Here is a 24,617-nt window from a genome sequence, read left to right as displayed (position 1 = left end):
CAAGGCTGATGCCTTAATTTTCAGTTTTGGTCCTTGGCTACATGTCAGCTGGCAATCACAAGAGAGCAGATTTGAGACAAGCAATGATGATCTCAAGTGGGGGCATTGCTTTTGAGCCACCTTAAATTCAGGATCAGATGGTAGGGTTCTGTTTTTTGCCTCACCAAAAGAAGCAACGAAGTGAGCTAGGATCCAGGTTCCCTGACCAGAGATGGAACCTGTGACCCCACACTAGAAAGGCAGGGTCTTAACCACTGGACCACCGGGGAAGTCCCTGTCTTTGTTTCTGTCTTTGCTTGTTTGTTGGCTTGCTCTTGATCCACTGTTTAACTTTTCTATGAAGAATGTCTCAAAAGACACCCTGGGGAGAGGTTCGGTCTGTGACCTGTATGCCCAGACTATTTTCAGCTAGTACACGAGTGGACAGGCTTACTACACTGACCTCAGCAAATGCAGTAACAGAATTTACTACATTTTTCCAGGGGGAAATGGGTAAACAGAACACCTGTGTGCAAATTTGCTGGGAAACAGCAATTGCTCTTGCAGAAAAACCAAATTTGGACAGCTAAGGAAAGAAGTAGCAGTTTGTGCGGTGAACTTATTGGGGCAGTTAAAGGAAACAGGGTGTTTTCCCTTTGCCGAAATCTCCTACACAAATTGTACTCAATAGTTTATTGTGCTGAGGAGCACTTACTCCCAAAGAGACATCAAGATAGCTCAGGAGGAATTCCCTGGCAGCCCAGCGGTCAAAACTTGGCGCTTACACTGCCAGGGTCCGGGTTTGATTCCTGGTCTGGGAACTAAGATCCTACGAACCAAGCAGCATAGCCAAAGGAAAAAATAACAAGCAAAAACAAAGAAATATCTCAGATAACCCTTATCTTGGGCTTCCCAAATGGCTCAGTGGTAAAGAATCCTTCTGCCAATGCAGGAGATGTGAGTTTAATCCCTGGGTAGGGAAGATCTCCTGGGGAAGGAAATGGTAACCCACTCCAGTATTCTTGATGGACAGGCCTTAGCAACTAAACAACAACCCTTAGGTTACTTTCCTGTATCTAACAGTCAGCTTTTAACACTTTCCTGAAAAGTATATTTTATTAATGTGGAATATACATATGATGGAATACTATTTACCCTGCAAAAGGAATAAAATTTTGACACATGCTACAAAATGGCTGAATCTTGAGGATATTAAGCTAAGGGAAATAAGCCAGATACAAATGGTCAAATATTATATAATTCCAGTTATCAGGCTGCAGTCCATGGGGTTGCGAAGAGTTGGACACGACTGAGCGACTTCCCTTTCACTTTTCACTTTCATGCATTGGAAATGGAAATGGCAACCCACTCCAGTGTTCTTGCCTGGAGAATCCCAGGGACGGGGGAGCCTGGTGGGCTGCCGTCTATGAGGTCACACAGAGTCAGACACGACTGAAGTGACTTACAGCAGCAAGCTACCTAGAGGAGTCAAATTCACAGAGATAGAAAGTGGAATGGTGGCTACCAGGGGCTAGGGGAGAGAGAAGTGGGAAGAATGTGTTTAATGGTAGAGTTACCATTTGGGATGATGCAAAAGTTCTAGAGATGGGCAATAGAGATCATTGCTTGACATTTATGAATGTATTAATACTTAACGCCACTGTACTTAAAAATTGCTAAAATGAAAAAATTTATGTTATATATATATTACCACGATTTAAAAAAAAGGATAAAAAGCATATTGACTGATTTGGGGGGTGGGGCAGGGGTGGTGGGTCTTACCTTTATAAGATTCAGGCCTTATTTGGAGCAAATTTTATAATAAAATCCATTTACTATTTATTTTATTTTCAGAGATTTGCTCATTACTGGTTGGCTTTCTCTGTCAGTGGACAGTGTGTAGAGGCAAAGAGGTCCTTCCTTTACATCTGCAGCCTCACTTTTCCTAAATTTCCTTGGTCTTCCTCTCTTAGGGCCTAGGTCTCCTTTCTACCCCTTCTGAAGTATGCAACAAATTTAAGTTCTGAATTCCTCCAGAAAAAAATTTTAGACAGTGTCCAGGTTTATTGCATGCTCAGTTGCTAAGTCATGTCTAACTCTTTGTGACCCCCTGGACGGTAGCCTCCCAGGCTCCTCTGTCCATGGGATTTCCCAGCAAGAATACTGGAGTGGGTTGCCATTTGCTACTCCAGGGCATCTTCCTGACCCAGGGATCAAACTCAAATCTCCTATGTCTCCTGCACTGGCAGGTAGATTCTCTACCACTGAGCCACGTGGGAAGCCCTGATAGTAAATCATTAATGTCCGCTGAATATTTAACTGAATAACTGACATAAACTTCTTTTGATAGTTGGGACTGATATTTGCATCACATTCTTGTGGTGTTATATGCAGGAAGACATGAACAATAGTTTGCAGTGTAGCATTATTTGCAGAGAATTAAGAAAAAAATGAAAACAACTCCAAATATTCATCACTGTGTGACTAGAGAACTAAATTTTAGAAGATTCATACAAAGTCATATTGTACAGCATGTAGAGCTAGAAATAAAAACTTAAAGACCAAAAAAAGAAAAAAATAGAAAGAAAAAATATTGGGACTCTGCTGGCAGCCCAGTGGTTAAGAGTCAGTGCTTCTACTGCAGGAGGGTCAGGTTCAATCCCTGATCAGGAAACTAAGATTCCACATTGAAAAAATAAAAATAAAAAATAAGCAGACTTGCAGAAAGAATGCATTCCTTCCTTAACATTTTTCTCAGCACAGTGGAACTCCTCATCATTTTTCAGGATTTCCCTTGGTAACCTTTTTTGCCCTGATGTATTGAATTCAGTTGTCAAATTTAAATCCTGGGCTCTTCTTTAGTCTTCGTGAATCACTCTTTGCCCTCTATCCCCAGTACTAAAACCTTCTGCCTATTACCTAGATGACTAACCATAATGTTTTTCTGATTCTTTCTAATACTATTTTCCAATTCTTCATTAATACACTTTATCATTCAAAAAAATTTTTGTTGTTGTTGTTCAGTTGCTCAGTCATTTGTGAGGCTTTTGGCAACCCCTTTAACTGCAGCACGCCAGGCTTCCCTGTCCTTCACTATCTCCTGGAGTGTGCTCAAACTCATGACCATTGAGTTGGTGATGCCATCCAACCATTTCATCTTCTGTTGCCCTCTTCTCCTGGTCTCAATTTTCCCAGCATCAGGGTCTTTTCCAATGTGTTGGCTCTAAGCACCAGGTGGCCAAAGTACTGGAGTTTCAGCTTCAGCATCAGTCCTTCCAATGAATAGTCAGGGGTGATTTCCTTTAGAATTGACTGGTTTGATCTTGTTGCTGTCCAAAGGACTCTCAAGAGTCTTCTCCAGGACCACAATTCAAAAGCATCAATTTTTCGGTGCTCAACCTTCTTTACAGTCCAACTTTCACATCTGTATATGACTACTGGAAAAACTATAGCTTTGACTATACGGATTTTCGTCGGCAAAGTGATGTCTCTGCTTTTTAATTTGCTGTCTAATATATACTATGTGCTCACTCCTTATTGTAAATCTATCTTTCCAAGCTTCCCTAACCAAGTATGGGGGTGAGAATGGTCAGGAAATAGTAGACTCGAACTTCCCGGGTGGTCTAGCTAAAACTCTTCACCTTCCAATGAAGGTGGCGCGCGTTGGATCCCTGGTTGGGGAATTAAGATCCCACTTGCTGTGCAGTGCAGTCAAAAGAAAAAAGAAGTATGGGATTATCTGCATAAAACAGAATGAATCATTCATGGTGTTAGCCTCAGAATAAAAAAGGAGAAGACATCCTCAATCCCTCCCTAAATTCAAATTCTTTTGTAGACTTCATGATGAATATGAAGACCTCTGTCCCTCACATTCTGAGATGGATATTGTTGGAGACTGTTGGAGAGCTGGAGATTGTTGGAGAATTGGAGATAGTTGGAGAGTTGGAGACTGTTATCCTTGCCACTTGAGTTAACCCTTGAAATTGCCCCGGGAACAATCTTTGTTCCCTAGGTGAAAAGCAATGGCACCCCACTCCAGTACTCTTGCCTGGAAAATCCCATGGATGGAGGAGCCTGGTAGGCTGCAATGGGGTTGCTAAGAGTCGGACACAACTGAGCGACTTCATTTTCACTTTTCACTTTCATGCATTAGAGAAGGAAATGGCAACCCACTTCAGTATTCTTGCCTGGAGAATCCCAGGGATGGGGGAGCCTGGTGGGCTGCCATCTATGGGGTTGCACAGAGTCGGATACGACTGAAACGACTTAGCAGCAGCAGCAACAGGTGAAAAGCATTTGATATGGCCCCTCCCTACCCTTTCAATTGGGTCCTAAAACAATCTTAAACTCTCTTTGACATTCTTTCTCATTCTCCACAGATCTACCAGTCCAGAGTTTTACCTCTCCAGGTTCTGCTGCCTGGCCTGCTTGAAATTTCCACCTACTCTCCTTCCCCAGTCAGATTTAGTGTTCTCAGACTTTCATAATTTTAAAATCTGTAAGCTCCATGAAAAGTAGATGGGTGAATATACGGAACTAGGACTGTCAAAATTTTATTTAGCCAATTAAGGATGTTAAAAACTAACACAGCAGCTATTTATATGTACGATCACTATAATTTCATTAAATAAATAGATATATATAGATAGAAGGGGATGACAGAGGATGAGATGGTTGGATGGCATCATCAACTCAATGGATATGAGTTTGAGCAAGCCCCTGGAGATAGTGAAGGAATAGGGAAGCCTGGCGTGCTGCAGTCCATGGGATTGCAAAGAGTTGGATATGACTGAGTGACTGAACAATAGATTCATATCTGTATGTTGCAGGAAGGGGGACCCCTTCCAGGGCCTTGTCTAACAGTTGGAAATGAATTGTCCGAGGAGACACATGTGCTGACAAAGCAAGAGATTTTATTGGGAAAGGGCATCCGGGTGGAGAGCAGTAGGGTAAGGGAACCCAGGAGAGCTGCTCTGCCGTGTGGCTCGCAGTCTCGGGTTTTATGGTGATGAGATTAGTTTCCGGGTGGTCTTTGGCCAATCATTCTAATTCAGAGTCTTTTCTGGTGGCTCACGCATTGCTCAGCGAAGATGGATGCTAGCGAGAGGGATTCTGGGAAGTGGACAGACACTCGGTGTCTCCTTTTAACCTTCCCTGAACTCTTCCGGTTAGTGGTGGCTTATTAGTTCCCTATTCCTTATCAGGATCTCCTGTCATAAAACAACTCATGCAAATGGTTACTATGGTGCCTGGCCAGGGTGGGCGGTTTCAATCAGTGTGCTTCCCCTAACAACTATACATAATCCACCAAAGAGTAGAAAGAACATAATCTCAAAGTAAAAGATAAATTATTTAAATTAAATGAATTTAACATAATACATGCTCCCTATATTATCCTTAATTTTCTGACCACTTCTGCTACTACCAGCTGGGTCTGACAAGCCGACATTATCTCTTACCTGAAGTGAAGTGAAGTGAAAGTTGCTCAGTCGTGTCCGACTCTTTTCAATCCCATGGACTATGGGGTCCATGGAATTCTCCAGGCCAGAATATTGGAATGGGTAGTGGTTCCCTTCTCCAGGGGATCTTTCCAACCCAGGGGATTGAACCCAGGTCTCCTACATTGCAGGTGGATTCTTTACCAGCTGAGCCACTAGGGAAGCCCATCTCTTACCTGGATAGTCTCCTATCTGCTTTCCCTGCAACCCAGCAGCCAGAGAAACCTCTTCAAAGAAACTGGGTTCCAAACGCTCCACTGGCTTCCCTAGTAAAAGCTGAAGCACAAATGGCCTACAGGAACCTTCATGATTGAAGCTGCTGTTCCTTCAGTTTCTAGACCAGAGCCATCCCACAGAAATATAATGTGAGCCACATATATTTAATTTTAACTGTTCTAGTAGCACATTAAAATTTTTTTAATTTAGTTCATTTTATATAACTTTGCAACCCCATGAACTGTAGGCTACCAGGCTCCTCCATCCATGGGATTTTCTAGGCAAGAGTACCGGAGTGGGTTGCCATTTCCTTCTCCAGGGGATCTTCCCGACTCAGGGATTAAACCCTAGTCTCCTGTATTACAGGCAGATTCTTTACCGTCTGAGCCACCAGGGAAGCCATGCGTACCTAAAGCACATCCTAATTCTGCCAGGTCACATTTCAAACACTCAACAGCCACAAGTGGCTGGTGGCTAATATTTACTATTGCACCCAAACAGGAGCACAGAGCTTTCTTTCACTTCTCTCCCTTCTGTGCCAGGCTTTGCCTTTGTGGATCCCTCTCTGCAGAGATAACCCAGGGACTCACTGTATCCTCAGCCTCTTCTGACTTTGACTCAACTGCCTCCATCTTGGTGAGGCCTTCTGAATAAGATCAACACTCCCACCTCTGCCATCCCCACAGTACAGGCAGAGTCCCTATCCCCTTTCACGTTTTATTTTTCAATTGTACTGAACAACATCCAACAATTACATATTTTAGTATATAGTGTTTATTGTCCCTAGCTCATAACGTTTTCCTCACTGCTGTATCCTCAGTTCTGCATTAGAACAGTGTCTGGCAGATAGTAGGTGCTCAATAAATATTTGTTGAGTAATGGAGAAGGAAATGGCAACCCACTCCAGTATTGTTGCCTGTAGAATCCCACGGACAGAGGAGCCTGGCAGGCTACAGTCTGTGGGGTCGAAAGAGTCGGACACGACTTAGCGACTAAACCACCACCACCAAATATACTTCACTCCAGATTAGAAAAAGGTTCGTACAAACTAGCACCAGGCTCTGGGAGTCACGAATCCAGACGCATAAGCAAACTTATACATCTTTGAACTTTAGCTTAAACTTCATTATGTGGCGGAATAACTAACACTTAGTGTGTTAACCACGTGGCAGACACTGCACTACATGCTTTGTGTGTGTTATTTATTTCCCATCCCTCTAAGGAAAGTATGCTTATTTTATTGCTTTTGCAGTAAAGGAACCTAAGGCTCTAGGAAGCTACCCACGATGATGAGTAAGTTAGCCATGAAGTGTGGAGTTCATCTGACCACACCACTCTGCCTGCCACTTACTGCTGTGACCACGTCCAGAGGAGGTTGGGCCTAGTTTCTACCTTTCACTCACATGTAATTATTTATGTTTATTTCCCTATGAGATTGAGAGCAGAGGACTCTATCTCTTGCTTGCCACTGTGTTCTTAACATCTGGGCAACAGACAGTGAATGGTATTTGTTGATGGCATCTCAATCACTCACTGGGTAGCTCTTGTGCATGTGTGTTAAGTTGCTTCAGTTTTGTCAGACCCTTTTTGACCCTATAAACTGTAGCCTGCCAGGCTCCTCTGTCCATGGAATTCTCTAGGCAAGAATATTGGGGTGGATTGCCATGCCCTCCTCCAAGGGATATTCCCCACTCAGGTATTGAGCCCACGTCTCCTGCGGCTACTGCATTTCAGGTGGATTCTTTTCCTCTGAGTCACCAGGGAAGCCAGGTTAGCTCTCGGCCCCCTGAATTCATTTATAGCATTGGATATTGTGTAAGGGATGGTGTTTCTTGGCATCGTGTGGCTCTCCCAAACCCCTTTGTCCATCCAACACTGGTCAAATAATAAAAGGTAAGAGTCTAAGTCCATCTCCCTTCCTTCGGGTACACCTTTTCTGGGAATTACATTGAAAGTTGTTGGTTTTTTTTCATTGTTTTTAACTAAAAGGTGATTTAAAAATTTCTCTTGGAAATTACTATGACAGAGTAACGTTGCTTTCTGTTGGGTATCTTTTAAACGTACTTAGTAACCGTAAGATTTTTCTCTTAATAGGTGCAAACCTCTTTTTTAATACACCAGCTAAAACTATGACTTTTCCTACAGGATAAGATAGAGGGATCAGGGACTTCCCTGGTGGTCCAATAATTAAGACCCCACCCTCCCGATGTAGAGGGCACAGGTTTGATCCCTATTTGGGGCACAAGTTTGATCCCTGGTTGGGGAAGATCCCACATGCTGCCCAGCAGTCAAAAAATAAAAGCCAGAGGGATTAGTGAAATCAGGTTTAAAGAGTTGGACATGTCTGAGCAGCTGAACTGAACTGAAGATAAATTTACAATGTCAAATTAGTGATAAGCAGTACCTGGAAATCTTACATCCTCTAGGTTCGTTTATCATGTGAACATCAACACATTGAGTATGTTTTCCCCCTTCTATTTCCTACCTACTTAACAGAAATGCTGTAAGGGGCTGTTGCCAGCAAAATGCACCACAGATCAAAGGAACTAGAAAGTAAAACACAGGAAGCACTATTACCTTATTTATATCCCACAGGACCAGCTTGCACTTAAGTTTGGCAAATTCGTAGGCAGTCTGCCTGCCAATACCGTGTCCAGCTCCGGTAATAAGGACAATCTCTCCGGTGACTGATTTTCTCTTCTTAGGAATAAAAAGCTTCAGGAGAGACTCTACGATGCAGACGAGCAGAAAGGGCAGAAGCAGGAAGCTGGCCAGAAAGAACTGCATCCTTTTTTGTTGCTGCGAGCTTTGGGTATATTTCGTTTTACCAGTCATTCTAAATTGCTTCTGGGAGACCGTTCCGTTAAAGACTGGCGAGCACAAAAGCGAGAACAAGGAAGGGCTCCTTTATCGCAGAGAAACAAACAACTCCGAAACCGCTCCTTCCGCTGGGCTGGGCTTGGCTAGGTCTTTGGCAATTGGCTCAGGCTGCAGTGCGGAGAGACTGCTCGCCAGCTCAGAAATCTGGGAGGGACAAAACCCAGCCAAGAGCGAAGCTTCTAGTTGTGGGTGCGCCTCCAGGCTTATCTTTTCCTCACCTTCTCTTGGTCTCGCGGGCTGACCTTGGAGGGTTAGTTGCCACTTGTTTTGGTAAATGTGATCAATTCCTTTTAAAGTTACAAGGATAACTGCGAGTGTCCTCAGTTCAGAGGCTTTCTTGAAACTTGACGGTTCCCCCACCCTGGTAAGGACTTTCCCGGTGGCTCAGACAGTAAAGCGTCTGTCTACGATGAGGGAGACCTGGGTTCGATCCCTGGTTGGGAAGATCCCCTGGAGAAAGAAATGGCGATCCACTCCAGTTCTATTGCTTGGAAAATCTCATGGACAGAGGAGCTTGGTAGGCTACAGTCCATGGGGTCGCAAAGAGTCGGACACGACTGTACTACTTCACGTTCACGTTCCACCCTGGTTAAGGGATGCGGATGTGGTTTCTTGTTTAAAAGGAATCTCGGGAGAAGGCCAATTGTTCTTGCTGGCTGAGAAAAGGACGCTATACCAGATTTCAGTTTGAATTCTGCACAGGTTTCTGGAGGACGAGGAAGTTTTGTCCTTTCCTTTCAAGGGCAGCAATAATCAAGCCCCAGAAACATTCTGATCATATCTGGGAAGACTGTTTCCACAAGAAAGAACAGGATTTGGATAAGGTTTTTGTTCTTTTTGTTTTTTTTTTCTTCACTCCATCTATTAGAACTTGCAAAAAACATATATTATGCTTTAGTTATTGTATCTTTATCCAGGTTAAAAGCATCATTGCCCCCAGATAAATAATAAAGTGGGAAGATCACCTTGCCTAAAGATTACCTGTGTAATCTTGTTTAGTAGCTGGTGTGTGTGAGTATTCAATATATAAGTGGTGATTTAAACAAAAATCTTACATATTGTTTATTGAAATAAAAGACCCAAACTCTGGTCTCGTGTGAAGGAAGAGCTTAATAAATGTCCCTTATATGTATTTTAAAAATTCAGTTCTTTTTTTAAAAATTAATTTTTATTGAAGTATGTTTGCTTTACAATGTTGTGTTGGTTTCTACTGTGCAGCAAAGTGAATCAGGTATCGGTATACATATACCCCACTGTTTTGGATTTCCTTCCCATTTAGGTCACCACAGAGCACTGAGTAGGATTCCCTGAGCTATACAGTAGGTTCTTATTAGTTATCTATCAATTCAGTTCTTTTTTTCCAAAACAAATTAATTTTTATTTATTTATTTGTTCTTGGCTGCACTGGGCCTTCGTTGCTGGGTGGGCTTTTCTCCAGTTGCCGTGCTTGAGCTTCCCACTGTGGTGGCTTCTTTTGTTGTGGACAGGCTCTCGGGTGAGTGGGCTTCAGTAGCTGTGGCTCCCTGGCTCTAAAGCACAGGTGCAATAGTTGTGGCACACTGGCTTAGTTGCTCTGAGACATGTGGGATCTTCCCCGATCAGGGATCAAACCCATGTCTCTTGCATTGACAGATGGATTCTTTACCACTGAGCCACCAGAGAAGCCCCTCAATTCAGTTCTTGACTGTAATTGAAATGGGGCTTTTTGTGAGACACTAGGCATTGGAGAAGGAAATGGCAACCCACTCCAGTGTTCTTGCCTGGAGAGTCCCAGGGACGGGAAGCCTGGGGGGCTGCCGTCTATGGGGTCACACAGAGTCGGACGCGACTGAAGCGGCTTAGCAGCAGCAGCAGCAGCAACATTGCTTGGAAAGAGACTTCCGTCATGTGGATCACTAATGGTCACCCTTTATATTTAAGAGGCAGGGAGAGCACAGAAAATGGAAGTTCACAAATAATTCACACTCATTTCTCCCTCTTATTTAAACAGCCCTACACTGTTATAGGGGATAAAGTGACAGTTCCACAATGTAGAATTCCGTTATAGATTTCCTGAAAATTCTGAATAGTCTCTGCGATTTTTTCTTGTAGCTGCCAAATCCAAGTTTATGATAGTAGAGTACCTTTCACAGGGGAGATTTATGTCTTGCTTTCAGGAAGACAGACAGTATTCTCATACCAGCTATTTCTCAAGTGGTTCTAATGGATTCAAAACAAAAGCCCATGAAACTTCGTAATTACACAGAGCAGTAAAGACAGTTGCGCTGTTACTTTAAAGAATGCTGAGGAGGACTGTGCAGAAATGATGACTAGGTTGTGATGAAGGAGGTACTTCCAATAGTTATCTTGTCCTTCTGGGATAGAAGCCTTCACTCTTGGCTCTAAAGTCTGAATTTTAGAACTGGAAGAATTTAGATATTAGCTTATCCAACTGGGTATTTTTTCTTTAGTAAGTATTGAATTTATGAATTCAAAGTAATGAATATATCTGGTTTGAAATGATTCAACAGGAAAGATAACAAAAAGACAGTCCCTAGTCCTACACTGTTTTTGGTTTTGTTTTTTTTTTTGCCTTTTTTTTGGCCACACTATGAGACTTGCAGGACTTGACCTCGAACAGTGAGAAGTGCCGAGTCCTAACCACTGCTACTGCTGCTGCTGCTGCTAAGTTGCTTCAGTCATGTCCGACTCTGTGCGACCCCATAGACGGCAGCCCAACAGGCTCCCCCGTTCCTGGCTAACCACTGCACCACCAGGGAATTCCCAGACTTACCCTGTTTTATTTCGCAGATCAAATGCTTCGAATCAATTTAGCTGTCTTTTACAGACTCTTTTAGTGTCTTTTTTTTCTTTCTACTAAAATACTATTAAGGAATTACTATCAATTGTATTTCTGGAGGAGGGCATGGCAACCCACTCCCATATTCTGCCTGGAGAATTTCCATGGACAGAAAAGCCTGGCAGTCTGCAGTCCATGGGGTCTCTAAGAGTCAGACATGACTGAGCACACCACATCAATTCTATTTAATCCAATTCAGTAAATGTTATTATGCATCCTATATGCAAGGCCTGGTGAGGGATATGAAATAGTGAAAAAGACATCTCCTTAGCAATCTATAGTCTAAGTAAGAGGTCAGACCAATAAGTTACCCTGGGGAAAACAAGCAAATATTTGCACATGCGTGTGTGCTCAGTCATGTCTGACTCTTTGCGACCCCATGGACTGTACACCAGGCTTCTTTGTCTATGAACTTTTCCAGGCAAGAATACTTGAGGGGGGTGCCATTTACTACCCCAGGGGATCTTCCTGACCCAGGGATCTCTTGAGTTTCCTGCATTGGCAGGTGGATTCTTTTACCACTGAGCCTCCTGGGGAGCCCTGAGGGAGAGGGAGATTGATTTCAGTGGTTAGGAAAGACTTATGAGAAAGTTGGATTTGAGTTGTGTCCTGAGAGTGGGTATGACTCAGGCAGCTACTGGGGCAGGCTATTTTCAATCCTGCTCCTAAATCTACTCAGGAAAAAAGAATTATGTTGATCCATGTAAGAAGAGCCCTCATTTTCGAATAGTGAGCTCTATTTTGGTTAAGCTCATTAAACTTTCTAAAATCCATTCAATGTTATCAAGGTTACTTGCTTCATCAGCAACTAAGCAGAATAAAGGAAATTCTGACCAACTGGGGAAGAGTTTTGCTGTTCCAATCTCATGTTTTGTAAGCTGTGCATCACTATCTATTAGTGAGTCAAGGAGTTATTTTGTTGTCTAATCAATTTAAAGGGTCATATTAGCATTAAAATATTATATAGAGAATATTTATAGTAAATTATTGTTTAAAGTCTGACTCTTTTCCAACGCCATGGACTGTAGCCCACCAGGCTCCTCTGTCCATGGGATTTCCCAGGAAAGAATACTGGAGTGGGTTGCCATTTCCTTGTGCAAGGGATCTTCCTGACCCGGGGATGGAAGCTGTGTCTCCTGCATTGCAGGTAGATTTGTTTACTACTCTGCCACCAGGGAAGGGGCTATTTACAGCAAATACTATAGGACATTCTTCTGGGTAAGTATTCCAGTGAAGCTTTTATTTCAGTTTTCTGTAGGCAGGTAGATGGGGTGGAGGAGTGTGTGTGTGGTGGATGTATGGCCTACTTGTACTTGGTTACTTGAGAGGCAACAGAGCAAAGTGTTAAAAGAATAGACTCTGGAGCCAGATGGCCTGAAGTTCAATCCTGGCTCAACTAATTACTTACTGCTATTTGTGACTTGGGGCAAGTTATATAACTATTTGGTTTCAACGTTCTCATCCATAAAAGAAAAAGAATAGTATCTATTGTATTGTGATTATTACGAAGAGTCAATGAGATAATATTTATAGGATGCTCAGAATAGGATTCGGTACAGGGCACCCCACTCCAGTACTCTTGCCTGGAAAATCCCATGGACGGAGGAGCCTGGTAGGCTGCAGTCCAGGGGGTCGCTAAGAGTCGGGCACGACTCAGCGACTTCACTTTCACTTTTCACTTTCATGCATTGGAGAAGGAAATGGCAACCCACTCCAGTATTCTTGCCTGGAGAATTCCAGGGACAGAGGAGCCTAGTGGGCTGCCGTTTCTGGGGTCGCACAGAGTCACACACAACTGAAGTGACTTAGCAGCAGCAGCAGCAGCAAGCTGTGCAGATGTGACCAAGAGTCTCCGACAAAACTGAAAGCCTTTATTGTAGTCAAGTCTGAATTAACCCAAATACTTCAGAGTTTGACAGTGAAACCATGCACTTCTGATTTGGAGTTGAACCTACATGCCCAGAGTCAAACCCAGCCTAAACTCAGATTGGGACTTGAACCCACAGTCTTTTAATCAGAATCGCTCACCTGGTGTCTGGACTTACTGAGGCTCAGGTTCTTTGTGTCCCAGTGCAGGAGGAATTTAATGAGAGGCAAAGTGGTAAGCAAGATGTAGATATATTAATAGAGGATGCTTGTGAAAGATGCAAGCATGCAGGCAAGGGGGCTCTACTCCAGGATTAAGTGGGCTACAATTTTATAATCCACATGAGTGGGGGAGGAGGAAAAGATTGTTAGGCTTACAACTAGCTCCTTCTTCTTACAGGGCAGGAGAATGTCTGACCCTATGAGGTCAAACTAGGACTGTCATAGCACTTATTCAAATTAGCAAAAGGGTGGTAACATTTACTAAAGTATGTTGAATCATCTCAGACTTCCATATAATGAGGGCCTCCTACTTTGAAATGTCACCTTTCCCTCAAATTTCTGTCCTTGGTCCTCAGGATTGTTACCTTGCTGAACTTGGCCAGCAGAACTCAGGCTTCATTTTTTTTAAATTAATTTATTCTTTACTGAAGGATAATTGCTTCACAATCAGGCTTCATTTTTTTCTTTCACTTAATGACATGTGGCATATCTCATTTTTTTATTTATGGTATTATAGTTAAGCATAAATAAAATATGCAGATGACACCACCCTTGTGGCAGAAAGTGAAGAGGAACTAAAAAGCCTCTTGATGAAAGTGAAAGTGGAGAGTGAAAAAGTTGGCTTAAAGCTCAACATTCAGAAAACGAAGATCATGGCATCCGGTCCCATCACTTCATGGGAAATAGATGGGCAAACAGTGGAAACAGTGTCAGACTTTATTTTTCTGGGCTCCAAAATCACTGCAGATGGTGACTGCAGCCATGAAATTAAAAGACGACTACTCTTTGGAAGGAAAGTTATGACCAATCTAGATAGCGTATTGAAAAGCAGAGACATTACTTTGCCAACAAAGGTTCGTCTAGTCAAGGCTATGGTTTTACCTGTGGTCATCTATGGATGTGAGAGTTGGACTGTGAAGAAGGCTGAACACTGAAGAATTGATGCTTTTGAACTGTGGTGTTGGAGAAGACTCTTGAGAGTCCCTTGGACTGCAAGGAGATCCAACCAGTCCATTCTGAAGGAGATCAGCCCTGGGTGTTCTTTGGAAAGAACTGAAACTCCAGTACTTTGGCCACCTCATTCAAAGGGTTGACTCATTGGAAAAGACTCTGATGCTGGGAGGAATTGGGGGCAAGAGGAGAAGGGGACGACAGAGGATGAGATGGCTGGATGGCATCACTGACTTGATGGACGTGAGTCTGAGTGAACTCCGGGAGTTGGTGATGGACAGGGAGGCCTGGCGTGCTGCGATTCATGGGGTCGCAAAGAGTCGGACACGACTGAGCGACTGATCTGATCTGATCTGATAGTTAAGCAAGCCTCCTTTGTTTCATGATAATCTGATAGCTTCCTCGAGCAAACATTAATTTACAGGGGTCTTCCAAAGTTCCCTCGGTTTTCCTCTCTATCTATAATTCCATACTGAGATTTCCACAGCTACCTGTATAACTATCCTATTCTATCCCTATCAACAGGAACCACTTGATCATTTACCAATAGTTTTAGGTTGCAAGTGTAGCCTGTGACATATCTTTGACTTTTTAGTTCCCCTTTGAGAAGGGTATGGTGTATAAACATTGAATAAATGAGAAGGAAAAAAAACCCTTACAATTTACAAAGGAAGATAGGTTCAGAGAGGTCAAGTAACTTGCCAAGGTAATGCTGACAAGTTTAGGGGGGCTGGAATTTGTGTCCACAAGTTTTGTTTATTAACAACTTTATAAATATATAATTCACATACCACAGCTCATTGTGGTTTTGATTTGCAGTTCCCTAACAGGTCCAACCAGTCCATTCTAAAGGAGATCAGTCCTGGGTGTTCTTTGGAAGGGCTGTTGCTGAAGCTGAAACTCCAGTACTTTGGCCACCTCATGCGAAGAGTTGACTCATTGGAAAAGACTCTGATGCTGGGAAGGATTGGGGGCAGGAGGAGAAGGGGACGACAGAGGATGAGATGGCTGGATGGCATCGCCAACTCAATGGACATGAGTTTGAGTGAACTCCAGGAGTTGGTGATGGACAGGGAGGCCTGGCGTGCTGCGATTCATGGGGTTGCAAAGAGTCAGACACGACTGAGTGACTGAACTGAACTGAATAATGATGCCTGAGCAGCTTACCACGTGCTTGTTGACCATCTGTGTATTTTCTTAAAGTTCTCTGCCCATTCCTATTTACATATATATTATGCATCTTAAAATACTTATTTATTTGGCTGCACTGGATCATAGTTGTGGCACACGGGATCTTGTTCCCCGACCAGGGACTGAACCCAGGTTCCCTGCTTTGGGAATGCAGAGTCTCAGTCACAGGACCATCAGAGAAGTCCCCGTTTGCCCATTTTTAAATTGAGTTACTTGTCTTTTGGTCGTTAAGTTTTTATATAGCCTGAACACTGGACTTTCATCCAATATATGATTTGCAAATACTCTCTCCCAGTCTTCAGGTTGTCTTTTCATTTGCTTGATAGTGTCCTTTGATGCACAAAAGTGTTTTTTTAATTTCGATAAAGTATATTTCTGTTTGCTTGTTCTTTGGATGTCATGTCTAAGAGATCAAACCCATTCAGTCTATAGCATTTCACTCCTGCCCCCTCCCAATTCATGGTCCTCTCACATGAAAAACACCTTCATTACATACCAACAGCCGAAAGTCTTAACTCATTTTAGTACGAAATCTAAAATCCAAAGTCTCATTTATATATTACTGAAATAAGATAGTGAGACTCGAGTATGATTCCTCCTCCGGCAAATTGCTCTCCAGCTGTGAGCCTGTGAAACCAATATGCTATGTGTTGCCAAAATACAATGGATACATACATGGGATAGACATCCCATTCCAAAAGGGAAAAACAGGAACGAAGAAAGAACAGATCCCAGGTAAGTCTAAAACCTAATGAATCAAACAAAACCAAGCCTTAGAGACTAAAGAATAATCCTCTTCAGCTGTACGCTCTGTCTTCCATGCCCACTGGGGCTGCAGTCCTAACTCTGCATCTTTTCCTGGTTTGAGGTCAAGTGCAGGTGACTCTGCCGCGCTGGAGTCAGTGGAGAGCCCCACCCTCACTCCACTGGACCCTAAAGCAGGCTCTCTGCGGTGGCCCTGCCCTTTGAAATCTAGGTGGAGGCAGCCGTGCCCCTGGGTCCTTGCACTCTGCTGATGAAGGAAGTGCTGCACTGACGTTGCCAGAGCTTGCTACCTTTGGAGTGGCAGCTACCGGCCAGCTGGAACCCACACCCACTGTGCCCAAAGGGCATGCACCAAAGTACAAGCAATGAACCTAAGATGTGAGGCCACGCTGGGCAGGGTATGCCAAGGTTCTGTAGGTGCAGGAGGCCCCCCCTTTTGAAATTGCTCTACCTCCAGAGCCTTTGTACTCTGGGCTCCTGAGAGTTCGGGCAGCCCTAAAGATCTCCGGACTGCCTTCAGGCTCATTCTTCTGGCTCTCTTCGAGAATAACTTCTGTTGAGATGGTTGATCAATATCAGTCGCCCTAAGAAACAATCACTTGGGCACACCCTTAGTCTTCTGTCTCAATCTTGCTTTCTCATTTTCCCCAACATAAATAGGCTGAGAGTTTCCCAAGTCTTCGTGTTCTACTTTTTTTTTTTTAATAAAAAAATTTTGTTTATTTATTTATTTGGCAGCTCTGGGTCTTCGCTGCTGTACACGAGCTTTCTCTAGTTGCCCGGGCGTCTCACTGCGGTGGCTTCTCTTACTGTTGAGCACTTACCTGGGACCTGTTCTGTCTTCGCTCCTATTTTTCCCTTTTGGAATGGGACTGCCTGTCCTATGTCTGTCCCGTCATTGTATTTCGGCAGCACATAGCATGCTGGTTTCACAGGCTCACAGCTTTAGAGCAATTTGCCTTGGGAGGAATCATACCTGAGTGAGCAGACTCAGAAGTTGTGGCACGTGGGTTCAGTTGCTCTGTGGCACGTGGGACCTATCTTCCCAGACCAAGTATCAAAATCTTGTCCCCCACACTGGCAAGGCTGATTCCTAACCACTGGACCACCATGGAAATCCTCTACTTCATTTTTGATGAACGATAACATCAATAAGTCATTTCTCTCCTTTTGCATTTTTCTTGTCAATAAAAATAATCAATAAGCAAACTATCATTGGAATAGTAAAGAATTTTATTTGCACTGAACTGAGGTCCACAGCCCCTATGACAGATTCTCAGATAACTCTGAGGAACTACTCTGGAGAAGCATGGTTTACAGGACAGGTTTATGTCTTATCAGAACAAAGAACAGCAAACATGTCAGGAATATAGTCCTTCAAGTTTTCAAAAAACAGATCAGCATGTCCATAGTGAATCAGTATGGCCTTAGTACCTGGGAAGGGAGTCTTACACAGAAGGAGTACCAGTATTGGCATTCCAAGGAGACATTCCATTTTTATTTTTAAGACAGACATTCTTTACTTCTGGTCAGTGTACCCTTTTCTTTAATAATTAAAGCAGAAGTACAATGTATGCTTGAGCAGGCTATTTTAAGTAGCATAAAATTGGAGTTGAATTAATTTTTATAGGGTAGAGTTGCTTTACAATGGTGTGTTAGTTTCTACTGTAACAGCAAAGTGAGTCAGTTACATGTATATATACATATAGGACATGGACAGGGCAGAGAAGCCTGGCAGGCTGCAATCCATGAGGTTGCAAAGAGTTGGATACTACTAAGAATGCATGCCTACACCATCCCCTCTTTTTTAGCTTTCCTTCCCATCTATGCTATGCTAAGTCACTTCAGTCATGTCCAACTCTGTGCGACCCTAGAGACGGCAGCCCACCAGGCTCCCCCGTCCCTGGGATTCTCCAGGCAAGAACACTAGAGTGGGTTGCCATTTCCTTCTCCAATGCATGAAAGTGAAAAGGGAAAGTGAAGTCGCTCAGTTGTGTCCGACTCCTAGCGACCCCATGGACTGCAGCCTACCAGCCTCCTCCATCCATGGGATTTTCCAGGCAAGAGTACTGGAGTGGGGTGCCATTGCCTTCTCAGGCAGTCTTATTTTTTTCTGATTTTGCCGGGGTGAGTCAGCTGGGAAAACTGCCCTTTGGCCTGTCTTGTGTCCCCAAACCTTCTAAACCAGTGCAGTGAAGTGGCAGGGATGAAGCTGGAGTGAGGCAGACAGGCTGTCCGTGCCTGTCCCCAGCCTGGCTCTGGCCACATCCTCTTAGGTATCTAGCTCACCCTGTCATGTTAGAATACTGCAGGATTCAACCACCCGGCATGGAATATTAGAGAACTTTTCATTATCAAACTTCAAGGACGATCATAAACCACTCTTAAAAATGGGGTCAGGGTGGCATTGAGGGCTGGACTCAGCATGCTGTGCGGCTGCTGCAGCTCTGGAGATGGTTTCCTGAGAGGCCTTCCTGCTCTGAGGCCTTCAAGCCAGTCCCATGGGCTTTGTCTGGACTGTGTTCAAATTCACGGGCTGCCAGGGAAGGGGACAGGGAGGCAGCGTCCCCCAGGGGTCAGACCAGCAGTGAACTCCAGCAGAGCCTCTGCCAAGCCCTCACAGAAACCAGGAGAGGCAGTTGAGACCCACCTTCCTTCTCTCTAAAATAAAACCAAGGTCTCCACAGCTCGCCCTAAGCACACAGAGCTCCTGCTTTCCTTTTCCAGGAGCGAGTAATGCCGGTTGGTTCTTCTAACAGTCCACGTGTCTGTCCTATTGCACTGTCAAACCGGAGGAGAAAAAAACCCGATGAGATGTTTGGGGAAGTGGCAAGAGCAGACCCACGGAAGAGGCCACAGCACAGAGGATTTCAGGGGGCTGAGGTGCCGGGAGGCTGGGTAGGACTGCATCACACGTCAGCCCTCCAACTCTGATGGGCCTCCACCTCTTCTGGTACCACCAGCAGGAGTTCACAGTTCTTTCCTCGCAAATGATGTTTTAGAAACTTCCTGAGCTCGCTCTTGCCTCCAATCCATTCGGGCATCTTCAGTTTGGAGTCGAGGTTGTAGTAGGCACCTCCCACCTCTCGAACACAGATCCAGTGCTGCCTTTTGAGGGGCAGCTTCAGGGGACCCCAGCACAGGCTGGAGGGCAGGTTCATGATGAAGCCCGTAATGTTTGTGAGAGCAATGGCGTCAGCATCCCTGCGCTTGTCCCACCAAACAGCTTCATAGCCTTTGGTCTGAAGTGCTGCCATAAGGACGTTCACATCGTAGTTCCCTTCCATCTAGGTCACCACAAAGCTTTGAGGAGAGCGCCCTGTGCTAAGCAGTTTATCATTCGTTTCTTAATTCAGACATAAATACAAGTGTATTTCATACTTGTCATACATTTTTTTTAAAACTTAAAGACAAGTCATAGAGCCATTTTTAGAATTAGAGTTTAAGAGGTTAGACAGTTTATCTTCTGGCCAAAAGTCAAAACTTCAGTAAAATTTTAGATTTGCTCACTACTGTGAAATAAGTTGTGTTCGGGGTCTCATTCTCCCGAATTTGTACAAAAGCAGTGTAATAGTCAAAGAGTATGATGAGTTATTCCCTGTCACTACTTTTCTCTGGGCTTCCCAGGTGGCACTAGTGGTAAAGAACCTGCCAGCCAATGCAGGAGACATAAGGGTTTGGTCGCTGGGTTAGGAAGATCTCCTGGAGAAGGGCATTACAACACACTCCAGAATTCTTCCCTGGAGAATTCCGTGGACACAGGAGCCTGGCAGGCCACAGTCCATAGGGTGGAGAAGGGTTGGACGTGACTGAAGCAACTTATCACGCATGCACTTTACTTTAGAAAAACAGGGGCTGCTTTTCAAACTGCTTTCAATGTGGCCACTTTACCAAAATACCAGATGTTTGACCTAGTCAGATATGGTGTGTTTTCACATTTCCTATTGAACTGTGTTGACAGTACCAAAAATTATTTTGTAAGTCTTAAAACATCCTCATATTATATAATTTTGGATGACTCATTTGGTATAAGCATAAAAATTCCTTGTCTAATTTGGTAAGAAAAAAAAATTCAAGTTAACTTATGTATAAGTCAGAATGACTTCCCCAGAATGACTTCACTTCAATATGTGAAAATGTGTTTCATCATACTAAAGCTGATAGGAAGGTCCAGGTCACTCCTTAACACTTTGCTTAGTAATAGCTTCAGCTAAATATCCAGTTTCATTGCTTGTAAGTTCTACTTTCCACAAAACACTAGAACTTTAACACAATTTGGCTAAGTTTTTTGCCACTGTATAACAGTTTCCAATAATATATTCTTCATTTCCGCCTGAGACTGAAACCAAATGAGTTCTTGTGGGGCTCCTGGGCATTGAAGGACTTTTTAGTCTCCCATTTCTTGTAGGCAAGACTCCAGCATCCATGACTTTCCCTGAGTTCCAAAGAGCAGATTCCAACAGTTGCTAATCAAGGGAGGAGACAAGAAACCACCTTAGGCAAGATAAAAGAGACAAGTTCAGTTTGGTTCAGTTGCTCAGTCGTGTCTGACCCTTTGCGACCCTATAGACTGTAGCACACCAGGCCTCCCTGTCCATTCTCCCGGAATTTACTCAAACTCATATCCATTGAGTTGGTGATGCCACCCAACCATCTCATCCTCTGTTGTCCCCTTCTCCTCCTGCCTTCAATCTTTTCCAGCATCAGGGTCTTTTCTAATGAGTCAGCTCCTCACATTAGGTGGCCAAAGTACTGGAGTTTCAGCTTCAACATCAGTCCTTCCAATGAATATTCAGGACTGATTTCCTTTAGGATGGACTGGTTGGATCTCCTTGCAGTCCAAGGGACTCTCAGGAGTCTTCTCCAACACCACACTTCAAAAGCGTCAATTCTTCGGTGCTCAGCTTTCTTTATAGTCCAACTCTCATATCCATACATGACTACTGGAAAAACCATAGCTTTGACTAGATGGACCTTTGTTGGCAAAGTAATGTCACTGCTTTTTAATATGTTGTCTAGGTTGGTCATAACTTTTCTTCCAAGGAGTAAGCATCTTTTAATTTCCTGGCTGCAATCACCATCTGCAGTGATTTTGGAGCCCAAGAAAATAAAGTCTGTCCCTGTTTCCCGTGTTTCCCCATCTATCTGCCGTGACCTGATGGGACCAGATGCCATAAGCTTAGTTTTCTGAAGGTTGAGTTTTAAGCCAATTTTTTCACTCTCCTCTTTTACTTTCATCAAGAGGCTCTTTAGTTCTTCTTTGCTTTCTGCCATAAGGGTAGTGTCATCTGCATATCTGAGGTTATTGATATTTCTCCCAGGAATCTTGATTCAAGCTTGTGCTTCATCCAGCCCAGCATTTCTCATGATGTACTCTGCATATAAGTTAAATAAGCATATTTAATATATACAGCCTTGACGTCAAAAGAGACAAGAGAAGCGCATTAAGATTAGGAGACCAAGTACGTGAGATGCTGCACACTCTAATTATGTGAGCGACCCCACCCTTGAACTATTGCTATAAAACTTCTCATCAAATCCTCCAGGTTGGGACACACAGCTTTTGAGAGCTGGATCCCTCTGTGGCTCCCTTTGCCTGGCAAAGCAAAAAAAAAAAATAGCTATATTTTTCTGTTTCACCCAAATATTTGTCTCTGAGATTTGATTTAGCACTGCTGTACAGAGAAGCTGAACTTTTGGCATCAAGACCTCAACAGAATGGCCTTCAACATCCATCTGGATGCCAGAACACAGCCTCTGTGCACCAGTACTGAACTGAATCTCAGATTTTGGGTCATGGGATTGTCGACTAAAAAGACGCACAACTTGAGTGTTGCAAGTTAAGTCGTATTTAGGGCAAAATGAGGCCTGCAGCCTGGGAGACAGTGCCTCAGATAGCTCTTAGGAACTGTTCCAAAGAGGCAGTAGGGGAAGGTGATTTTGGTAAAGGGGGAGTTCAGTGCAATCAGGCACTCATTTTCCAAAGGTTTTCTGCTAGTCAGGAGAAGCTGATGTCACTAAGAAAGGATTTAGTGCTTTTCTAGGTATGAGGAGATCCAAGAATTGGGATCATGAAATCAGTTCCTGAAAATATCTAACTATCTAAAGACCTGTTCTACCAGCATCCCTGGAGCACAGAGTGCCTCACTTTCTACCCTGAAATCCCTTCAGGAAATTTCAAGGGTCAGCAGCTGCAGCAGCACAGGCAGATGGCAAATGCCCTTGTTGCTGTTCAATTGCTGGCAAATGCTATTGGCAAGTGCCAGTTTGTAGCTGACAAGATGAATTTATGCTTTTAAATTATGGAGTTGGAGAAGACTCTTGAGAGCCCCTGGACTGAAAGGAGATCCAACCAGTTCATTCTAAAGGAAATCAGTCCTGAGTGTTCATTGGAAGGACTGATGTTGAAGCTGAAATTCCATTACTTTGGCCACCTGATGGGAAGAACTGACTCATTTGAAAAGATCCTGATGCTGGGAAAGATTAAAGGTGGGAGGAGAAGGGGATGGCAGAGGATGAGATGGTTGGATGGCATCACCAACTCAATGGATATGAGTTTGAGTAAACTCCAGAAGTTGGTGATGGAGAGGGAGGCCTGGTGTGCTGCAGTTCATGGGGTTCCAAAGAGTCAGACACGACTGAGAGACTGAACTGAATTGAACTGATGTGTAAATTAGATAGCTAGTGTGGACCTGCTATTTAGCACAGGGAGCTCATCTTTGTGCTCTGAGATCACTTAGATGGGTGGGATGGGAATGGTGGGAAGGAGGTCCAAGTGGGGGCTATATGTATACATACAGCTGATTCACATTGTTATACAGCAGAAACTAACACAACATTGTAAAGCAATTATACTCTTTAAAAAAAAAAAAAAAAGAGTAGTTTTATTGCTTTGCCAGGCAGAGGACACAGTAGGCTGATGCCCTCAAAACTGTGTGTCCCCCTACCTGGGAGGATATGGTAAGAAGTTTTATAGCAATGGTTCAAGGATGGGTTTGTTGATAAGGATGTGAGTGTGTGCAAGGCTTACATTCCTTTAATCTGGCCTCAGGTGGTTTCCTGATGAGCTTCTGTGGATTCTTGAGGTTATCAAACTGGGACTTGCTCTCTGGAGTGAAGAACGCTTCATCAGGTGATTAGAATCTTCCATTTGTTGGGGTTTTTAGTTTTGTAGAGGAGCTCAAAGATATTAAGTGTATCCCTTGAGGCAGAAAGCATATTAAGTATATCCCTTGAGGTACCCTTATGGCAGAAGAACTGACGAGCCTCTTGATGAAAGTGAGAGAGTGGAAAAAATTGGCTTAAAACTCAACATTCAGAAAACTAAGATCATGGCATCTGGTCCCATCACTTCATGACAATTAGATAGGGAAACAAAGGAAAAAGTGAGAGACTTTATTTTGGTGGCGGGGGCGGGGGGGCGGGGGGCTCCAAAATCACTGCAGATGGTGACTACTGGTAAGTCGCTTCAGTCGTGTCTGACTCTGTGCAACCCCATAGACGGCAGCCCACTAGGCTCCTCTGTCCCTGGGATTCTCCAGGCAAGAATACTGGAGTGGGTTCCCATTTCCTTCTCCAATGGTGACTACAGCCATGAAATTAAAAGACGCTTGCTCCTTGGAAGAAAAGCTATGACAGACCTAGACAGCATATTAAAAAGCAGAAACATTACTTTGCCAACAAATGTCTATCATGGTTTTCCCAGTGGTCATGTATGGATGTGAGAGTTGGACTATAAAGAAAGCTGAGCACTGAAGAACTGATGCTTTTGAACTGTGGTACTGGAGAAGACTCTTGAGCCTCCCTTGGACTGCAAGGAGATCAAACCAGTCAATCCTAAAGAAAATCAGTCTTGAATATTCATTGGAAGGACTTATGCTGAAGTTGAAACTCCAATACTTTGGCCACCTGATGCGAAGAACTAACTCACTGGAAAAGACCCTGATGCTGGGAAAGACTGAAGGCAGGAGGAGAAGGGGACAAACAGAGGATGAGATGGTTGGATGGCATCACCGACTTGATGGACATGAGTTTGAGCAAGCTCTAGGAGTTGGTGATGGACAGGAAAGCCTGGTGTGCTGCAGTCTATAGGGTTGCAAAGAGTTGGACACTTCAGTTCACTTAGCCACTGAACAGGCAGAACTCGGCCCTTGCTCCAAGGCTGCATTATTGTTTCTTGACCTCTCCTCCCTTATCTCAGCATCCCCTCC

The 24,617-nt window shown here is 43.8% G+C and overlaps 1 protein-coding gene and 1 pseudogene across 1 annotated transcript in view; both read right to left on the bottom strand.

Moving 5' to 3' along the window:
• LOC147370329 (estradiol 17-beta-dehydrogenase 11) overlaps positions 1–8,574 on the bottom strand; it is a 51,747-nt gene extending 43,173 nt beyond the window's left edge. The window contains exon 1 of the mRNA XM_086404858.1: positions 8,271–8,574. Within this exon, the coding sequence (XP_086260984.1) occupies positions 8,271–8,528 (258 nt within the window). The 5' untranslated portion in view covers positions 8,529–8,574. The remainder of the gene's footprint in view (positions 1–8,270) is intronic.
• Positions 8,575–19,316: 10,742 nt separating this feature from the next.
• LOC147370328 (josephin-1 pseudogene) lies at positions 19,317–19,694 on the bottom strand (annotated as a pseudogene).
• Between the last annotated feature and the right edge of the window lie 4,923 nt (positions 19,695–24,617).

This window comes from Bos grunniens, chromosome 6, assembly GCF_055505025.1.
Source record: "Bos grunniens cultivar Pamir isolate PY7600 chromosome 6, Bosgru_T2T1.0, whole genome shotgun sequence".
NCBI classification, from domain to species: domain Eukaryota; kingdom Metazoa; phylum Chordata; class Mammalia; order Artiodactyla; family Bovidae; genus Bos; species Bos grunniens.
Note: the sequence above shows the minus strand (reverse complement) of the source record. Positions and strands in the feature narration are given on the sequence as shown.